This window comes from Myxine glutinosa, chromosome 3 (assembly GCF_964187855.1).
Source record: "Myxine glutinosa chromosome 3, kmMyxGlut1.1, whole genome shotgun sequence".
In the NCBI taxonomy this organism is placed as follows: domain Eukaryota; kingdom Metazoa; phylum Chordata; class Myxini; order Myxiniformes; family Myxinidae; genus Myxine; species Myxine glutinosa.
The window spans coordinates 135,928,497-135,949,671 of record NC_136263.1 but is presented as its reverse complement, the minus strand read 5'-3'; the positions used below and the strand labels follow the sequence as shown (position 1 = coordinate 135,949,671).

The 21,175-nt window shown below is 43.0% G+C and overlaps 1 protein-coding gene across 2 annotated transcripts in view; it reads right to left on the bottom strand.

Moving 5' to 3' along the window:
* The window catches only part of LOC137423189 (slit homolog 2 protein), a 559,055-nt gene that overhangs the window by 53,798 nt on the left and 484,082 nt on the right, over positions 1-21,175 (bottom strand). For both annotated transcript variants that reach the window (XM_078774590.1, XM_078774591.1), the window contains one exon: positions 16,605-16,744. In XM_078774590.1, coding sequence (XP_078630716.1) covers positions 16,605-16,744 — 140 coding nt within the window. The remainder of the gene's footprint in view (positions 1-16,604; positions 16,745-21,175) is intronic.

The following is a 21,175-nucleotide window of genomic DNA, read 5'->3' as shown; positions in this document are numbered from 1 at the left end:
CCAGAGAGTCGGAGAGATCATTGATGAAGACCAGAAAAAGCACAGGGCCCAGAACAGTTGATTACATTTTCAAATTCAAATTAACTCCCTTGTTCAATAAGCCCTCTTAAAATTAATTAATCCCTTGTTTATATCTTGTTGATATATTTTATAATTCTTGAATTTATAGTCTAGTAGGAAGACTAGGTCCCCCTGCACCCCCCGGAGATATACTTCTAATCAGTGTTTCTAGATTGGAAAAAATGTGTAGAAAATGACTAGCTATGGCCCCAAGCTGAAAAAATGTCCCACATACCATTTTTATGCAAATTACTGCTGCAAATTTTATGCAAAATTATGCAAATTTTATGCAAATTTTTGATGAGGAGTAGAGTTGAGGGGTCTTTGAGGGCTTCATCGAGGTGCTCTCGGTTGCAAGACTGGGTCATTCTGAGAAGCACAGCAGGGTCAGAGATCATGATGTTCTCCTCCTCAGTGAATCTCTCCATCAACAGCCTCTCCATTGCCTCACACACTGTTTTGAGGCAAAAGAGGGACTTTGCGTAGGCCTTTCCACTGAGAACACCTTTGAGAGATCCACTTGTTACTAGTTGTGCCTCAAAGAGAATCTCTGCATATCCAGAACCACGCATCTTGTGTCCAGTGAGCATCCCGATGTAGTTCATGGATGTGTGGAAGGGTCCAATCGTTACTACATGACTAGCAAATTCATTTGGCCAGCGCCAGATGATGGGAAGGGCTTTCATGCAGACACCCAGATCAAATGTATTCAGGACCCATCTCTGACCCACCTCAGCAGTTGCTGCCTCGGAACGCTTCAGTAGCTCACGAACAACTGCGTTGTCTGTGATCGGTTGGTGGATAGGCGTGCAGTAGTCGACTGTTGATTTGCTGGGTGGGGGAGAACCAGTTGCAGAGGTGAAACCCCCTAGCCCAGGCACAGGCTGCAGGCCATTGCCATGCCATGCAGGCACCAGGCACAGACCGATCACAGACAACGCAGTTGTTCGTGAGCTACTGAAGCGTTCCGAGGCAGCAACTGCTGAGGTGGGTCAGAGATGGGTCCTGAATACATTTGATCTGGGTGTCTGCATGAAAGCCCTTCCCATCATCTGGCGCTGGCCAAATGAATTTGCTAGTCATGTAGTAACGATTGGACCCTTCCACACATCCATGAACTACATCGGGATGCTCACTGGACACAAGATGCGTGGTTCTGGATATGCAGAGATTCTCTTTGAGGCACAACTAGTAACAAGTGGATCTCTCAAAGGTGTTCTCAGTGGAAAGGCCTACGCAAAGTCCCTCTTTTGCCTCAAAACAGTGTGTGAGGCAATGGAGAGGCTGTTGATGGAGAGATTCACTGAGGAGGAGAACATCATGATCTCTGACCCTGCTGTGCTTCTCAGAATGACCCAGTCTTGCAACCGAGAGCACCTCGATGAAGCCCTCAAAGACCCCTCAACTCTACTCCTCATCAAAAATTTGCATAAAATTTGCATAATTTTGCATAAAATTTGCAGCAGTAATTTGCATAAAAATGGTATGTGGGACATTTTTTCAGCTTGGGGCCATAGCTAGTCATTTTCTACACATTTTTTCCAATCTAGAAACACTGATTAGAAGTATATCTCCGGGGGGTGCAGGGGGACCTAGTCTTCCTACTAGACTAGTTAAGACAAATGTTTCAACAAGGGAAACCCATGACGCATGCAGTGATGTGGAAGTTGATATGCAGGATTATAATGACTCATTATGTTTGTGGTAAATCTCATTCATTATGTACATATATCACCAAATATTTTTCTTTCGTTAATAGTTCTTTACTTTTTAATTAAAATGTGTAATTAATCTCATGTTACTGAAATAACAATAAACCAATATTTATAGCGATTCTAAATAAAATCTCCAGTGCCTCTTTCAAGGACAATGGGAGACATTGTTAATTGATAAACAAATGATACATGATCATTCATCCTGAGTGCTTAGCAGTTATGGAGAAAATATGATTTTTGAGATTTATAAAAAAAACAAGACCAAAAGTCTATCAGTGGCATAGCTGGGCTTGTAAAATATTATAAACCACAAACACATATGATTAGCTTTTTAAACAGTCGCTAATGCTGCTTATAACATTAAACAAAATTTTTTAGAGTAATCCCAACAGCCGTGAGGTAAGTTTTAGTTACAGAACTGAACGAAGATAGAATGTAATCTATATACCCCACAATGGTTGGAGGTGTGCTCATTTACCAAGCAGTTAGCTAGTGCTTGCCAAGCCAGCCGTTCCTTAACGGTTGAATGGAGTGCTTGCTCGAATGCTTAAACCACTTGGCGATCTCTCCACAAGAAACTTGGTAAATGAACACATACCCAATGTTCTTGAGACCCGACCATAGATCGGCTGTGATCTACATACCCCAAAGATGAATGACCCTTCCTGCAGGTCCCGTCCTGAACGGGTGTAGGCCTACTAGTAAATTAAAATGTCGGTCGGTGGAGTCAGCCGTCGTAATGACATCATAGATGTAATAACGTAACGGACACAAAACTTCCGCTGCATTAATATGTAGAAGATTATATATTTTAACTTCCAGTGCATTTGCAGTCACTACGAAGGGATTAGTGTTACGATTATATTTACTATAATATTAACGTTACATTATCCTTATGTCGAAAATGATATTACTGTAAAAAAAACCGAGGCAAATTCCTTACTTCTGTGGTTATTAATATTAGTACCGTACACGGCTTATCATTGATCATGAACCATACACCGCTTCAATCCATAAACTTTCCATTCATGACATTGGGATTAAAGTATTATGGTTATATTTACTATATTATTACGAAAACGATACCACTGAAACGATACACTACTGTATAAAGAAACCTGGGCTTAATTTGTCCGAAGCGGTCCGAAGGTGAGGCATGAAGCCTCAGGCCTATACGTACCGTTTTGTTGTAAGAAACGTAACGCCGATGCTTTCAATATTTGATGGTTATTTTAACAATCGGTTTGTTTGTGTTTCACACTGAATGAAAAACATAATGGTAGAACATGGCGATTGTGATATATGACAGGTTCGACGATATGTTCGGCTTGAACGGCATATAAATCAAAATGGCGGTGGTGGAGACTCAGCCGCCGTACCGCCGTAATGACATCAGACGTAATCACATCACCCTGTCATGTGACCAGATCCTCAGCTCTGATTGGTATACGTTTGAGGGGACGATTGGTATACATACATACATATGGACGGACAAACACTGTTCTAGACGGCTTTGCCCTATTAACTATGCCATAAAAATTGATTTTTGAAGGATGATATATATATATATATATATATATATATATATATATATATATATATATATATATACGTATATATATATACTAGCAGAGGTACCCGGCTTTGCACGGGAGTGGGAGGAGGAGGGGAGGGGGAAGAGGAGGGGAGGGGAACGGGGGGGAGGGGGGAGGGGGGAAGCGGGGGAGGAGGAGGGGAGGGGGAAGAGGAGGGGAGGGGAATGGGGGGGGAGGGGGAAGGGGGGGGAGGGGGGTGGAGGGGAAGGGGGGAGGGAAGGGTGCGGGGGGTGCCCAGGGGAAGAAGGGCCCCTCCCCTCCCCCCTCCACCCCCCCTTTCCCCCTCCCCCCCTCCCCCTTCCCCCTCCCCCTCCCCTTTCCCCCTCCCCCTCCCCCCTCCCATCCCCTTCCCCCTCGTTCCCCTCCCCTTCTCTTCCCCCTCCCCTCCTCCTCCCCCTTCACACCAGGGGGGTTGACTCAGCCTGTCATCCCACCGAGGTCGGAAGTCGGAACTCATTGTCGTCAAATAAATGTAGCCTGTATGTTTCACTCTTTGTCACATGCCGTTGGTCCCATGTCAATCGGATGAAGTTGAAAAATTAACGTTACGAAGGTTCTCTGGGACGTACTGATTCCGAATAATGAAGTTGAAAAATTAACGTTCCGAAATACGCTAATTACGCTAACAGAAGCGCTGGAGGGAGCACTGCGCTCCCTCCCTTAGATTCCCTCCCTCTTCTGCTAGCGCTAATTACGCGTAACACACTAATTTTAAAACCCGAAGTTTTTTTAATTTTAAGGTGTGCTGTAGTCAGAAGCGCTAGAAGCGCTGCGCTCCCTCCCTTCGAATCCCTCTCTCTTCTGCTAGTGCTAATAATACGCTAATTTTAAAACCCGAAATTTTTTAAATGTTTATGTCTCCGTGACATTCCTGGGACCATCCCGAGTCGAACAAACAGTACTTTCCGCTCGCAAATCCGTCCACGGGTTCTCGAGATCTTAGAGATCATAGATAGAGGCCAACTCTACTTTATATATATAGAAGGTGTGCTGTAGTCAGAAGCGCTAGAAGCGCTGCGCTCCCTCCCTTCGAATCCCTCTCTCTTCTGCTAGTGCTAATAATACGCTAATTTTAAAACCCGAAATTTTTTAAATGTTTATGTCTCCGTGACATTCCTGGGACCATCCCGAGTCGAACAGTACTTTCCGCTCGCAAATCCGTCCACGGGTTCTCGAGATCTTAGAGATCATAGATAGAGGCCAACTCTACTTTATATATATAGAAGGTGTGCTGTAGTCAGAAGCGCTAGAAGCGCTGCGCTCCCTCCCTTCGAATCCCTCTCTCTTCTGCTAGTGCTAATAATACGCTAATTTTAAAACCCGAAATTTTTTAAATGTTTATGTCTCCGTGACATTCCTGGGACCATCCCGAGTCGAACAGTACTTTCCGCTCGCAAATCCGTCCACGGGTTCTCGAGATCTTAGAGATCATAGATAGAGGCCAACTCTACTTTATATATATAGATATATATATATATATATATATATATAATTTTTTTTGAAAAAACATTTTTGATGATTTTTTGATGATGACTTTTTTGAAAGGATGATGAGGAAGATTTTTTGGAGAAAGGATGATGAAAGGATGAAGGAGTTATGGAGAGAGGATTGAAAGGATGAAGAAAGGATGAAAGGAAAGGTCATAGAGAAAGGATGAAGAAAATTTTATTACTTCAGAAACACATGGCCAGATTTATTAATTAATAAAGTAATAGTTAGAAGCCCATGCTCTTTACTGAGGTCCAGGGCATATTATTTGTCGATAAACGTTTCTAGGTGAGAACAAATACTGGACAGGTCACCAGTCTGACGCAAAATATTCAATTGAAGGTGGGAGGAATTTGGAATTAGGTCAGTGCTGGCTGCTCTTCACAAAATACACCACGGGATCTTCAATGTCCACCAACAATCAGTGCTGGCAGACGGGTTCTCTGGCTTAACATCCATCTGATGGATGGTGGTCATGTTGACGTATCGCCCTGCATGCAATCCACCAGGGTGACAGTTTATAGCTGGCTGAGATACAAACATAGGCTCGGCAGTTCAAAGCCAAGTGTACACATATCTAGACTATCCTGCCAGGCCCTGTTCAGACTTTGAACAGGATTAATGGCTTTTGTACATTCTATATTCCTGGATAGAACACTGCATGCCGTTATTTAATTGTGAAACTTGTAGAGTAGTCTTGCAGTCCATTTGTATTATTGCATTCACAAGTGAAACTATGAAGCTTTGCTTTTGTAATGAATGATTACATGTTTTTTTTTAAACCTGAATTTATAATTATTAAGCCCCATGCAATGCTCCAATGCAACCAAGTCAACCCACACCCTTGTGTGTTATCCCACATGCAATCAGGGTGTACATAATGACAACAGTAGGAATGGTAAAAGGCAAAGGAAACACAATGTTATACCATTCATTATACAGTTTAAAAGCACGAACAGCAAGTACTTATGGCAATAAAGCGTGCTTAGGCTGAAACCTGTTGTTGTGCGAAAGGCTAAAATGTCACCACATATTTCTCCATCTCCAAATTTTTTTTCGCAAATCTCAATCATTTTGAAGTACCGTATTGCAATAATGTTTGTTGACGTACAACTGCACTTTACAATAAAAAAATGAATGACAAGAAGAACGCAGGCAATGAAATAAATAAATAACAAATAAATACAGGATACAAAATAAATTACACAACCGGCAAATGTTTTATGGAATAGAGACATTCTTCTTAATGAAAGACTGCTGTTGTGATCCCATTTCTTGTTAGAGGCTCAGCATTTTTAAAAAGCAGGTCTCATACCAGACGACCCACCACAGCAGATATACACAAAAAAGTGTCATAATTAGGCCAGGTGCTCAACGAAATTCTTGACCTGGATATGAAATGTAGAATTTGGCTCGAGCACTGGATAGAAAAGTCTATTTAATGTGTGAGACACTGTGGGATCGTTTAAGTCCACAAGAGTGTTCGTAGACAAGTGAAACCTGCTCATCACCCTCTTCATAGGAAGACATGCTCCTTAATGTAGTGCTCACGAATACAACTACACCAAACAACATCTATCATATAATCGAATCCTGCCAGAAAATTGATGAACTAGCAAGCAATGCAGGGGTGGATCTGCTACCACCAAACTATCGGGCAGCACAATGAATGAATTCACAATTTGACTTATTGTAATCCTTCTGATGAGTTCAACTCCAGGTCAGAAACCGATAAACGTATCTAAAAATGGCATAATGAATGTCAAAACGAGGAAATTCAAATGTGGGGCATTTGGAAAGGCGGACAGCGCAACTCGGTTTGACATGCAAGGTCCGTATTTCATTCAGCCTGGCTTTTCTGCAATCTCGCTATGTCGATGATAAGCACCACACACACAGCAGAGCAAACAGAGAAGCTCCAGAGAGATAAAGGAGACTGGCAGGTAAGGCTGTTGGCTGCACAATGTCCTGTAGGGATGAAGCAGTGGAGACAGGCAGGGATTTGCCCGAGGGTAGTTCAGGGCAGGAGGTTGATTAAATCCGACATCTGCGGCTGAAAGCTGAGAGTGACCTTTTTCCACTTCATTTATCGTGCTTACTTGCAGTGTAATGAGAATTTAAATATATATATATAAACAGTCTAAATACTGCAGGGAATTTAGTGTCAGGATGCAAAATAGCAATCATTAAAATGTTGTAACAGTCTTTTATTGTTAAAGGTTATCGTATAAATACAACAACAAAATGACATGTTTCGTCATCATCAATTTCATCTGCCATGCTTCTAACATATTTTTACAGCGTAGCCCATAGGGCAATGCCGTCTGGAACAGCGTTTGTCTGTCTGTATGTATGTATGTATGTATGTATGTATGTATGTATGTATGTATGTATGTATGTATTGTCACGCAACTCCGATTAACATCAAAGTTGCGGACGCTGATTACGAGGCTTTAAACTCCCGAGGCGAAAACTCAATAGCGGATTCCAATCAAGCACTTAAATGCGCGGAATGGCGGGACACAGCGAAAGCCCTGCAACCTTACCTATTAAAATCAAACACCCAGGAAACTACGTTCAGATATGTCCAGAAAATAATATAAGGGTTTATTAAATAAAAGCCAGACAGGAAAAAGCACGCGCCGGTAATAAATATCCTAATCGGGACGTCCCCACACGACTGATATCAAACACAAAACGAGAGAGATGAATTACGAAAAGAACACGTGACGTCGTTCAAAATGTACGCGGATGTGGGCTTATCTGGTCTTTCGTCGTCTTTGTGGCTGCCGTCCAACACCGCTCCTTCCGGCCCGATCGCACACCACGAGGTCCCTCGCTCCAAGTCCCACAAGGCCGAGCACCACGCACCAAAAGCACAACGCGTCGTCGATCTCCAACGCGAGCACAAACTCCAGAACCAAGAGGAATGGCGAAAAGGGGGAGAGAGAGCGCAGGTGCGACTGCACGCTATGGTTCAAATCCGAGTTCGCTTTCTCCAGACTCTTCCGAACTGAACTGGGCCGAACTCACACCGGGACTGAACTGAGTTCAGCGCACCTCCGAACTGCACTCACTCAACTCGACTCGACTCTCTGGTCCAACTCAACTGCACTGTACTGCCGAAAATGGCGTCCAACCCTCGCTAATATCTCTTGGCCGATGACGTCACATTGGCGCACTCCTCAGCCAATCAGAGCCTCCCCCGGCTCGCCGGCTCATCCAGGGACACGCCCACGGCATCACTCCAACTCTCCCGTCCCCGACCCCACGGTCCTTGTGTTATAACACGTGCTAGGCGAGGTTCGTAGGCCTTGCGGAGGTGTACATGGTGGCGGCCGATTGTGGCAGTGTTCCAGCCCGATTTCCCGTCTATTCTCTTCCAAAGTCATGTCAGGGGGGAGGAATTATTTAATGTTGCGCTAGGGACCTAACTAAGTGTTTATATGGTTTGCAGTGCCATAATGGACAAAGGTTTGACTACTAGGTGAGACTCACAGGGGCGTTATCTTTTAATCCCTATCTAACTATCACACGAATCTCCTGGTAGATCCACAATTATACACCTTATCCCGACAAACGCCTAAACATAAAGAACTTATTACATGTAGAGTCCCTATCACGACAGTCGAATACCTACCTATACAGATCTACCTAGCTCTAGATTTTGCTCTAACCCCAGACATAATAGTATGTATGTATGTATGTGTCAAGAAACAACTCTTGGCTCTTAAAAGAAGTTCCACCAACAGCCTGAGAATGACGATCTTTATTAATACCAACTTATACAGATCCGGAGGAAGCGAACTTTCTACAGCACGACTTGCCCTCATGCCACGTTCAGCCCTTCCTTTCATTCATCCAAAGCAAAATTGACAGCGTCTACAACAGCTTAATCACCACAATTCGCTCTATCCTGACAAACTGCATCACTGACATAAAATTCTGGCTTCAAATCAACTTCCTCGAACTTAACTATGATAAATCTAAATTAATCTTCGTTTGCCCAAAACCACTCACCAAATCCACCCATAACTTTGCCCCCAACATCGATGGTTTCTCAGTATCCACCTTCCCTCGCATCCGGAATCTTGGCATCCTCATTGACCAAAACCCTCTCCTTTGAAAAATACACTAAACAGATCATAAAGACAGCCTTCTTTCACCTTAAAACATCGCCCGTCTCTGTCCATCCCTTTCCTTTCTGGTTCAAGATTACTCATTTTATTCAATTAATTGGAGCACGATGCATTTTTTTTATGAATTGTGATAAACTGATCATTTGAACACAAATTGAACAAAATTAATCGAACAAAACACTTCCATTAACTCAACATTCTTTTCACAGCACAAAGTTCACTTGAACATCCTTTTCCTGGATACTCCCTCTTTATTTTTATTTTTATTTTTATTATTTTTTACAATAAAAATAACCTAGTTTTATCATCACATTTACAATTTTCATATTTCCACTCTCACCAGTGAATACAAATGGCACCGGTATGTAGATGTCACACGTTATCAAAATGTATGGTGTTGGGATATATATCATCCACTGGATCGTAATTTCAACCATGCTTCTCCACTTGCAACCCAAATATTTTCCATGAAATAAATAAAATGAATTTTATGAATCTTCTCATTATTCGAAAGTTTACAAAATGTCCCAAATCTGTATATTATTTTCTACTGTGGTTATATTAAACCATTATTTTACAAAATCCAACTTTCAATAAACTGAAAATTGCTTTGCTGGACCCATGCAAGATTCATCACAAATTTTGCAAACTTCCCAAAGACATATCTTTCATTGCTTTTGAATTTGTGAACACACACGTTTCGTACTTCCACTCCATGTCAGGAACCATTTAGAATGGTGAAAATGAATTTCATAATAGACTTACCTCAGGTATTTCCTACAATTTTCACGATTTAGAGGTCGAAATAGCAAACCAGTCCCTTTTGGGGCTAAAACTATCCTCAAATTCATTACATTTATACCCTCCTTTCTATTAATATCAACCATTTTCTCTCGCCATGGAATAGTCCACCACTCATATAAATAATCATAAGAGTTCTGCGAAACATCTCCATCTTTAAAACTTAGCCAACCATTTTTAAACCACATGTTTTCCCCCCAAAACCCAAGTCACATTCTTTGTATATTGCCAACATTGTTCATCGTTTAAGTATCATCCAGAACTAAATTTTTATAAACCATCAACTTGTAGATGCATTTATTTATATCCCATTAACCCAAGAACTCTCAATTGCTTGGTTATATTTTAGTAATGTCATATATCCATATTTCTTTTCCAAAATGTTCCTGATATACACATTAATCCCATCTGTCTTTGTTTACTAAACATACCATCCCACTGAGGCAGCTGCACCGTCACTTTACATAAACCCATGCTTTATATACATTTGTTTGCGTCGGTCACAATCCGCGTGGATTGTATCTGTCAGCCCGTCTGCAAACATCAATCACGTCGAATGTATTTCACACATATCAATTCTCATTTACCCATGACTTACACACCATTTTCAAAGCACACCATTTTCACCATTACTGTTGAAACCACTCTTCCTATGACAATTCAAGACACGCACGCAATTACTTACAACAATGCAACCAATGCCGTGCAAACAATTCCACGAATCGCAAATCTATGACCAATAATACACATACCAGAACCAGTAAATCGCATAACCAAAACGCAAACTGTAAACCCAACCAGAATTTGTACATTTCCAGATCAACTCAAATCAAGAAATCAACACAAATCCTTATTACCTCCAATCAACTCAAAATTAAATCAAACAATTCAAAACCAGATCGGATCAGCGATCAGAAATCACTTTCCAATCAACACATTCCAAGCAACAATTCATTCAAAGCCACAATTATTTCAACACCAATGTACCAGATAAATCATACCAGATAAATCAACTCAGGGAAAATGCAATTTACCATGCACACAACACGATTTTATGCCCTTTAGCAGTTCACTGACACCAAGTCCAGCTCGATATCAGCAACCAAGCTTAAAAACACAACTCTCACCTTACTGTGACAAATAAGCAACCAACCTACTTCACACTAAAACAAATAACTTTTCATCACCCCAAATATCCTCCATTTACCATGACTATCCCCATTGCTCGATCACACACGTCACTGTGCTCGGCCCGGTTAAATTAAATTCAAGCGTACTGTACCTGACGCTTCCGGTCGGCACCGGAAGTCTGTTTATTTCTTGAGACCCCTGAATCGGGACATCAACGACAATTACAACGACAAACAGAACTCGATATTCTCTGTTCACTAATTACGTACATGATTTCAGTTTTACCCACAATATAATGTCCCGATATTCTCCAGATTTAAGTCCTATATATCCTGCCGTTAAAGCAACCTCCAGTAGACTGACAGCCTGTCGTTCTTCCAAGGTTAGTGAATTACCTCTGACCTCTTTCCCTTACAAATCTCGAACAAAGGTCAAATGAACTTTAAAAGGTCAAACTTCAAACGGAGAAAGGTGGTACAAACGCCGAATTGGGGTCTGACATGAACGTCTGACATGAACGTCCGACATCCAGCAAAGTCGAAATGACCCACAATGCATTTGGGCACACATCCTCCGAGCAACCTCATACAGCACACCCGTGACTCGCGGCTCGCTCGGCTCCTGCCCGAACGCACAATAACTCTACCCAAACTTCCACGGATTTCCACCCACGGATTTCACAGCACACACGACAAAAATCCGATTTAAATTCAGAGATCGCCGATCGACCTGGCACAACCATCTCAACGCGGCGACGCCACGCCGCCCCCCGTCCTGGCGCGCACCCTCGTGCCTCCACACGAATCCCAACACTCCCGCCTCGCGGTTTCCTGCGAGGCCCGTAGCCGTGGCAACCAAACTGCGCGCCGCTCTCGAATGAGGGCCGTCATAACATTGAGCCGTCATAACAGTGAGCTGTCAGAACATTGAGCTGTCAGAACTCATCCCTAGCTCGTAAACATCGCAAAAAAACAGGGTCTCTGACGCTTTACCTCTCTGACCCAAAATGCACTACATGACATCATCATCCTAAAGGTGAGCTGCCTCAGGGATATATCCCACACATACAATCCACAATATCTGCCATTGAATGAACTCTTCGATTCAAGTCAAACACACATTTCGATTCAATTCTGAATTTTTAGTTCCACAAATTTCTGCCCGACTGCCGCTCGAAAGACGAAAGCAGCCCATCTTGTAACCATCTCCAAGAAACCGCTTCATATCAACAGTAGGTCGACAAGGGCACTCCGAGTGCTTTCCTGACCCGATTTATATCAATTCGCTCCCAAACAACTCCCAAACAGATGAAAATCCGGACACAGTTCGTCTCCCCTGTCACCTGTATTGCCTGCACTCCGGACAGAAAAGGTAAACAGAATGACGTGTCTTTGTTAAAACCAGGATAAACATTAAGGGTAAAGCTAAGGATAGATTTTGCGCAGGATATCAGTAAGGATTTAACAGTAAGCTTAACGTTACAGTTAGCACCAGGAGGGGAAAGTGAGGTCGGACAGCCATATAGGTTGAAGCCAGGTGGCCAAGATCTTTCCAGGAAGGAACAGCCCAGAGACAAGATGGGGTATGCCATTGCATGCCAGGGAACGAAGGGCTGTGGCTAACTTAGAGGGCCATAGGAACATGGCCAGTAAAAGGATAACGCGCAGGTAGTAGGTAGGCTTGACAAGAAGGAAGCAAGCAACAGAGGTCCAGATAGAAACAGGCCAGGGCCAGGTGAACAAGAGAAAGGGCCAGGTGACCACAGTTAAGAAGGACAGGAGTGGTTTTTGAAATATTGAAATTTTAAGCATTGCAGCTATGGTTATTGAAGCTACAAGGACAGAGGACAATTAAGTAAGCAGTTAAGCAAGTAAATCAGCGGTTGATGCCGCTGGACCAGATGCCAGACCAAGACCCCCCACCCCCCCCAAGACCTGAGCTCAGTCCCGGGGCTCTAGGCAACACCCCCCACCCCCCCAAGACCTGAGCTCAGTCCCGGGGCTCTAGGCAACACCCCCCACCCCCCCAAGACCTGAGCTCAGTCCCGGGGCTCAAGGCAACACCCCAACACTGTGTGTGTGGGTCTGTGTGTGTGTGTGTGTGTGTGTGTGTGTGTGTGTCTGTGTGTGTGTGTGTGTCTGTGTCTGTGTGTGTCTGTGTGTGTGTGTGTGTGTGTGTCTGTGTGTATGTGTGTGTGTGTCTGTGTGTGTGTCCGTGTGTGTGCGTGTGTGTCTATGTGTGTGTCTATGTGTGTGTCTGTGTGTGTGTCTGTGTGTGTCTCTGTGTGTGTATCTGTGTGTGTGTATCTGTGTGTATGTGTGTGTGTGTCTGTGTGTGTATATCTGTGTGTCTGTGTGTGTGTTTGTGCGTGCGTGTGTGTCTGTGTGAGTGTGTGTCCAGGCCGTAACATTTGAGTTTCGTCATCAAATTTTCACCAAAGGTCTATTATGATAATAAGAAGGTAAATTAATAATTTTGTCAAAAGGTCAAAGATCAGCATCACATAAAGTCATCACTTTTCATCCAATTGACCTGAAAATTGAATTTTCCAGTTGAGTTTTTTTCATCAAATTTTCACCAAAGCTTTCTTATGATAATATGGAGAAGGGAAATTAATAATTTTATGAAAGGTCAAAAAGTCAAAGGTCAAGGTCACATAAAATCGTCAATTTTGATCTGATTGACCTGAAATGTTAAGAAGTTGCATATTGGGTCACTGAATTGGTTCACCAATCAAAAGCTGGAAGATAATTTTCTTTAAGATCAAAAGGCCAAAGGTCAAGGTTGCATAAAATCACCAATTTTCACACGATTAACCTGAAATTTGTCGAATTTGCATATCGGGTCACTGAATTGGTTTACTAATCAAAAGGTAGGAATTGATTGTGTTTTTAGATCAAATGCTCAAAGGTCAAAGCTGCATAAAATCATGAATTTTAATTTATTTTTAAACTGTTTTCGTTATTTTTAGCGTTTGGAAAAAGAAGAAGACGTCTGAGTACAAACATACGAGGGTGGGCTTTGCATTTTCAGATGCATTATCGTTCCCTTTGAAATTTGTTTTCTCTGCAACCGTTGGTCGGATTGACACCAAATTTTCACAATTGGAGCACTCCCTACTGTAGAATTTTTAATGCTAATTATGACATCATAGGTCACGTGGTAAGGCACCATCTTGGAAAAAAGGAAAAAGCTTTGCACCTCTATATCTCCGAAACTGCTTCATGGAAAAAAAATAATCGAAAGGTGGCTCATTGTAAAGTACTCCCCACCCCATGAGGAATAACATATGTTAATGAAAATGTCATAGATGCCTTCATTATGACGTCATAAATCGACAAGTAGAACGCTTGATCTGATCAGTACAAATTTTTTTCTTTGTAGCTGTTGCTTTGATGGACACGAAATTTTCACCATGTATAATTCACCATGTATAAATCACCACCCCTCCTCCTCTATAATTTTTTCCTGATCAGTATGAAATGTCTTGAGCGTGATCTAGGGATACATTGGTCGAGAAAAATAATTTAGGACGTCATCGGGCACGTGGTTCAGCAGCCATATTTTTATGGTGTAGCCCATATGGCAATGCTGTCTAGAACAGTGTTTGGCTGTCCGTCCAGCGTATGTATGTATGTATGTCCGTATGTATGTATGTCCCTCACAAACATTCACCAATCAGAGCTGAGGATCTGGTCACATGACAGAGAGACAGCAGATCCTCCACTCAGCAGATCCAAACCCATCTATGCCATTGTTAGACTATCGGTCTTGTTTTTATATCCATTGGAGGAATCAAAATTTTTTTGGAGACAGTTGATGTGTACATGTGTTTGTTAGTCGGACATCCATCTGCTTTACGGCATCATGATGATGAGCACTTGAAATTAGACTTTGGCCAGCGAAGGCATTTGTGATTTGGCCGAGGTGGCCCACTGTTAAAAAAAATCTCGCATCATCGTCAACATCCACGAGTAAGTGCTAACAGGAAGATAAAACCAGCCATAGTGTCATATACAAAGTATAGCATACATACTCTACAATGTGGCACCCTGTTTGGGAAGCACACGGAAAACAAGTTTGCACATTGCTTGAATCCGACTTCCTGATCTACAAGCATTTATATACAATGCGAGTGTGCTAACTCTGAACTATCCTGCCATAGTAAAAGGAGGTAAGTTGGTAGAACAATTATTGGGTTGAGTGTGAAGCTTTGTCGAATTCCAATTGCGGTGATGTGCGCTGTGAGTAATCGGTGACTTTGATTATGACATCATAAATAGATTTAACGGAAATGCTTGAAAATATTGATGCCTGGTATTGAGATCCCTTAAAGACACCATCTATCATCATTAATTTGTGAGTCTGTTGTTTGAGAGGAAAACATTTATGTCAACTCTTCACACCGGGTCTCCATGAGCCCAGTGTGACTAGACATGCCAGTGGAAAATGGACACATTCCCAATGACTCACAAATGAACTGCAAAGCCTTCCAGAAAACTGCCAAATTAATCAAGATCTTAAATTCTTGCTCCTTTTGTTGATGCTGTCGAGCATTTCTGCATGACTGTATTCCTCTAAGCACAGCTGTTCTGCACACTCATTGCACGCAGACCCCAAATTCACATATTCCCTCTTCAGGTGCACCATGGAATTCCGGCAATGTGCACTGCGGAGTAACTGTATCAGCTGATTTGGCCTCTGCTCAATCAGTGTCTTGCGATTAGTTAAACAAACCGACATGCTTGAAGTTATCTGGCCAAAAAAGAGAGCACGTGATGAGATTGTAATAAGTAGGATGTGATGCACATCTTATTGGAATCTCATCAGATCTCGTACAAAAAATTGTTTGTCATGTCAAGGAAGTGAAGCAATTTATAGCCTTAGATATCTGTTTAGAGTTCTAAAAAACAGTTGCCCGCATGTGCGCTTCAGAATCTGCCCGTCTTGTTTGACCTTTCATTTAGCTGAGTTTCTCCAGATCCATTGGCAACAGCAAGGATCAGTTGTTCATCGAGTCAGTGCAAAGGTTTTCAGATTAGCAAATCCGATGGAAATGTAGACTCGTCGCTAGCCCGATTACTCAAGGAATGTCGCGTAGCCAACCACAGAGTCGGAAAGCGGAACACGAGTATTTTCCTCCAGCTTTCATCTGTGCACAAGTATTACATTTCAGTTAATTTAATTTCACAGTTCACTAGAATGCGTGGTTAAGGGGGGGAGGGGGGGGAGGGGGGAAGAAAACCTAAATACTCGGCTGTGCAGGGAATAAAACCGGTTCGTGCATAGATGTCAAGGAGCATGAAGAGAGGTGCAACAGGTGCGTTCCATTGCATAACACACACACACACACACACACACTAAATATAATGGTACAATTCCTTAAATGTGATATCAAATGAGCAAAACACTTCCTTCTCGCAAACATGCCGCAGAACAAGACACACATAATACACCAACAATCGGTTTCATCGCAAACCACCCACAGCTGCCGATGTTATAGTCTCCGGCCGCCTCCGATAAATGACTACTCCTGTGCCAAAGGCGAGTTGCTTCTCAAGAAAGGCAGCATTCTAAGGTGACCATTATCCAATTGGCAAAGATGGTAACCTCGGCAGATACGTGGCATGTCGAAAAGCACACGCGACAGCATCATGACCAGGTGGCTGACTTACCCGTGTACTCGTAGGTACACTGGCAGGTGTATTGATCGACGCCGTCGATGCACGTGCCATTGTTTGCACACTCGATTCCTCTGCAGTCGTCCACGTTTTTCTCGCAAAGTTTGCCTTCAAAGCCAACGGGGCATGTGCACCTGGTTTCAGTGCGAGAGGAAGTGACATTTTATCTCGGTACATATTCACATCCGGACACATGCATAGCCCATTTTTACTGATTTTATTTCCTTGATGTCAGTACACCTGAATCCATGTGGGGAGGTTCGAGGGAATTTGTCAGTGAAGTAGAGTGGTCAGACGAAGAGCGATAGCTTGTAAGGTACGGGGAAAGCGAGACCGAGGAGAGTCAGTAAGGAAGTGAGAGTTGGAGAGCAGCAAGTGCATTCTAGATTATCGAAAGCAAAACATGCTGTAGCAATTGTACCTGACATTCCTAATGTAATTCTAGAGCAGTGGTCATTTCGCAGGCACGATGGCTTGATACATTATCATGACGGATGTGCACGAACATCAACCGACATAAAGGTACAGTCTGCCGAACACTTAGCGTTTAACCAAAAGAGTTTCAATAAAGATTCAATTGTTATAAAGGGTGCTTTATTACAACTAGTAACGGTACCCGCCCTATGGGCGGGGCTTCAATTGGGAGGCCCAAATGAAAAGGCAAAATATCAAAAATTGAAGGCTTTTTTTATTTTAAACGATTTATATAAACATCCGTTAAATCATATCACACGCAAATCATCAAAATCTAGACAGTATTTGTAGAATTTCAATAAAAGCCACATCACTGTTCATATCGGTAAATATTATTCCATCATGTTTGGAAAAACTGGAAAATTGTAAAACAATATAGCCTATTTTACTCCAAGGGATCCCAGGATTACCCACCCAAAATTTCGTTGCGATAGGTTCAGGCGTTTTTGCGGTACCTGGGAACAGACGGACAGACAGACAGACAGGCAGACAGATAGACGGACAGACATTTGGTGAATTATAGTAAGATACGTACTAAGTATTATAATGAGGTCATCACATCCCAAATGTGTTCAGACGAAAGGAGTTGTTCGAACACCTTTGTGTGGTTCCAGAATGTGTGCAGACAAATTTTGTTCTCATTAAATTTCATGTTTCTTCAGAAACTGAACAAACTTTGTGCAAATGGATTTTGACAAAAATTCAGCCAAAATCAAAAAAGAAACAATGCAGCAAATTAGAGATCACAAGAGTATGCACAGTGGATGCTTTGGCTGCAGTTAGGCATTCTTGCAAAAGGGAAATCGTGCAACGCACAATAGATACCCACCCACATTGAAAAGGATTAATACGAGTAATAATAAGCTGCATGTAGATCATGATGAAGATGAAAGCATTTATTTAGGTGAACAATAACCATGGAAGAAACAGACACACCATCAATGTCCAAATTCAAAACAAGCAAGGCCAGTGTCTAAACATTATTCTTACAACTACTTACAACTACTTCTTTAATGATCCCAATTATTGCCACATTCTATCAGGATCAGTTGGGAACGTTTGTGGCCAAGGTCTTTCACCGGTGGTAAGGCCTGATGTTTGACTCAAGGTGGCAGGAATTTGGAATTTGTAACAGGTGCCGGTGACAACTCGTCTGCCATGGAGTTTTTTTTTTTTACGTCTTCTACCTGAAGAGAGCAGAAGGGAAACCCAGCTTAACATCCATCTGAGAGATTCCCTGAAACAACTTGCCTTTGCCTCTTGGAAGGATAATCCAACTGAAGGCAATCTCATTTCCTTCCACCAAGCTCGGAACAAGTGTGTGTCTACCCTCAGGATTGCCAGGAAGCACTATCTCTCCACACTCAAGAATGAACTCTCAAACCTGTCTCCTTCCTCCAGATCCTGGTGGCGTCTGGTCAAATCCATTTCTGGTGTTTGTTCCCCCTCCATCCCCTCCTTTACCTCAAATGGCTACACAGTTGACACCGCACGTGACAAAGCCGAATGCCTCAACTCTGTGTTTGCTTCAAAATCTTGTGTCCCAAACCCATCTCTCTCTGTTCCCACCTTACCCAGTCGAACCCAACTGCTCCTGGGCTCTGTGTCCTTCTATGCTGACAAGGTGGAGGAGTTTTTGTCAAACCTCGACTCTGATTCTGCAACTGGACCAGACAGCATCAGCCCACAGGTCCTAAAATCCTGCTCTGCCGCTCTATCTCACCCTCTCTCTGTTCTTTTCACCCTCTCTTTTGCTCAAGGTCATCTGCCAGCATCCTGGAAATCAGCAAACATTACCGCTTTACACAAAAAAGGTGCAAAAACAGATCCTTGCAACTACAGACCAATCAGCCTGCTCCCAATTATCAGCAAAGTCATGGAATCCATCATTGCTTCGGATATCAAATCCTTCCTCTTCTCTAATGGCTTGATCTCCGATCATCAATTTGGATTCAGACCAGGTCATTCTACTCTGGACATGCTGCTTCTGCTGTCTCAACAATGGATGGAGGTCCTCAATGCCAAACAGGAAATCAGAGCTGTCTCCCTTGACATATCACGTGCCTTCGATACGGTCTGGCACCCAGCTCTGCTCACCAAACTCTCCTCCTATGGTATCCATGGAAATCTCCATGCATGGCTTGCGGACGTCCTCTCTGGTTGTAGTCAACGTGTGGCCCTGAATGGATTTCTCTCATCTCCCCCATCCTGTTCAGGCTGGAGTTCCCCAAGGCAGTGTTCTGGGCCCTGTGCTTTTTCTGGTCTTTATCAATGATCTCTCCGACTCTCTGGAAAATCCTCTCTGTCTCTTTGCTGATGACTCCACTCTCTGCCGCTCCATTCCTCTTCCATCAGATCGGCAGTCTGCAGCCTCCTCACTCTCTGAAAACCTGGACAAAATCACAGACTGGTCAAACAAGTGGAACATGTCTTTCAATCCTGACAAATCTCACACTCTAACTATGTCTCTCCGAAAAGATCGACTGGACAACCCTCCCATCTACTTTCTCAACAATCCTCTCCAAGAAGTTCTGTCGCTCAAGCTTTTGGGTCTCACTATCTGCCATGATCTTTCTTGGGAAAACCACATTTCCAAGCTGGCCTCCAATGCCAGTCGTCGACTGGGCATCCTCCGTCGTGCGAAGTCCTTCCTAGGCACACCTGAGCTCCTCACCACATACAAGGCTTTCATCCGGAGCTCAATGTAATACTGTTCTCACCTATGGGCCGGTGCTCCTGCTTCACACCTATCTCGGCTTCACGCTGTTGAAACCAAAGCTTTCAGAATCATTCGAATCTCCCGCGATGAAGCTATCTCCGAGGGCCTTTCACTCACTCACCGCAGGCAGGTAAGTGGTCTTTCTGTCTTCTACCGACTCCTCTCCGGCCTTGCTCCCCCAGCTCTCTCTGTGCTTTGTCCCCCAAATATTCCTCCAGGTCGCACAAGGTCTGCCAGCAACCCTCTGATGGTTAAACTGCCGAAATCTCGGCTCTCTGCTCACCTTCACTCTTTCATTCCTCTTTTCTCCCGCCTCTGGAACAAATTCCCACACTCCCTTCAATCCCACTCCACCCTCCAGGTCTTTAAAACAGCTGTTCACCACCATCTCTTATCTTCCCCCATCCAAAACCTTGATCTTTTCTACCCCCCTAATTCACCCCAGATCCACCTTGTTTGAAATTCCAACTTCTTTCCTGGAAGTCCTGGCAGTGTCCATATGTTTTATACCTCTCCCACCCCCCATTCCCATGCCTCCCCCACCCCAAAGCTCTCTCCCTCCCACAGATATCTCGATGTCTATCGGGCCCTGCTCTCAAATGTTGTGTTTCTGTCCTTCCTCCTCTCTCCCAATCTTGTCTACCGCTCCCCATGTTATATGTTTTATGTGTCGGTTTGTCTTTCTGTGTGATTAATGGTCGCTCTTTCACGAGCCTCGATGTTGTATACAAAAAAAACGAAAAAAAAGAGAAGGTGGAATTTGTGTTGAAACACCTCGTCAGTGAAGCACAAACCCGTAAGTTTATAGCCGTGGCGGGAATGAAACATAGACTAGCTGGCTCAAAGATAAGTGTACTACCTCTGTGCCATACTTTCAGGACAGTCACTTGGAATTCCTAGGGAATTCTAGGAATTCACTCGGAATTCCTACACAAAGGGTACCAAGTTTGGTTACTTCAGTTCCTAACCTTTGATTTAGTATATTGTGGCATCGCACTGCTAGAAGGTAGTATTTGCTCAGCACTCATAGTCCTTGAGATGGACCACTTATCCTACCATATGGAGGAATCAAACAATGATATTTTTTATCCCATGACATCTGTAAATGAAAATAAACTGGTAAATAAATAAAATGAAAATAAACCAGAATGGTAGCTTTTGCATCCGTTAATTGATTACTTGGGGGCAGCTCTGTTAATGAGGCTTTTTTTTCCTTTTCTTTTTTGTATACAAGATGGAGGCTCGTGTAAGAGCTAACATCAATCACACACAAAAAAAACCAGACACACAAAACATAGAATAAAGGGAGTAGGAGACAAGATGGGGAGAGAGAGGGAAGCACACAAGTACAACAGCAGAGAACAGGGACATC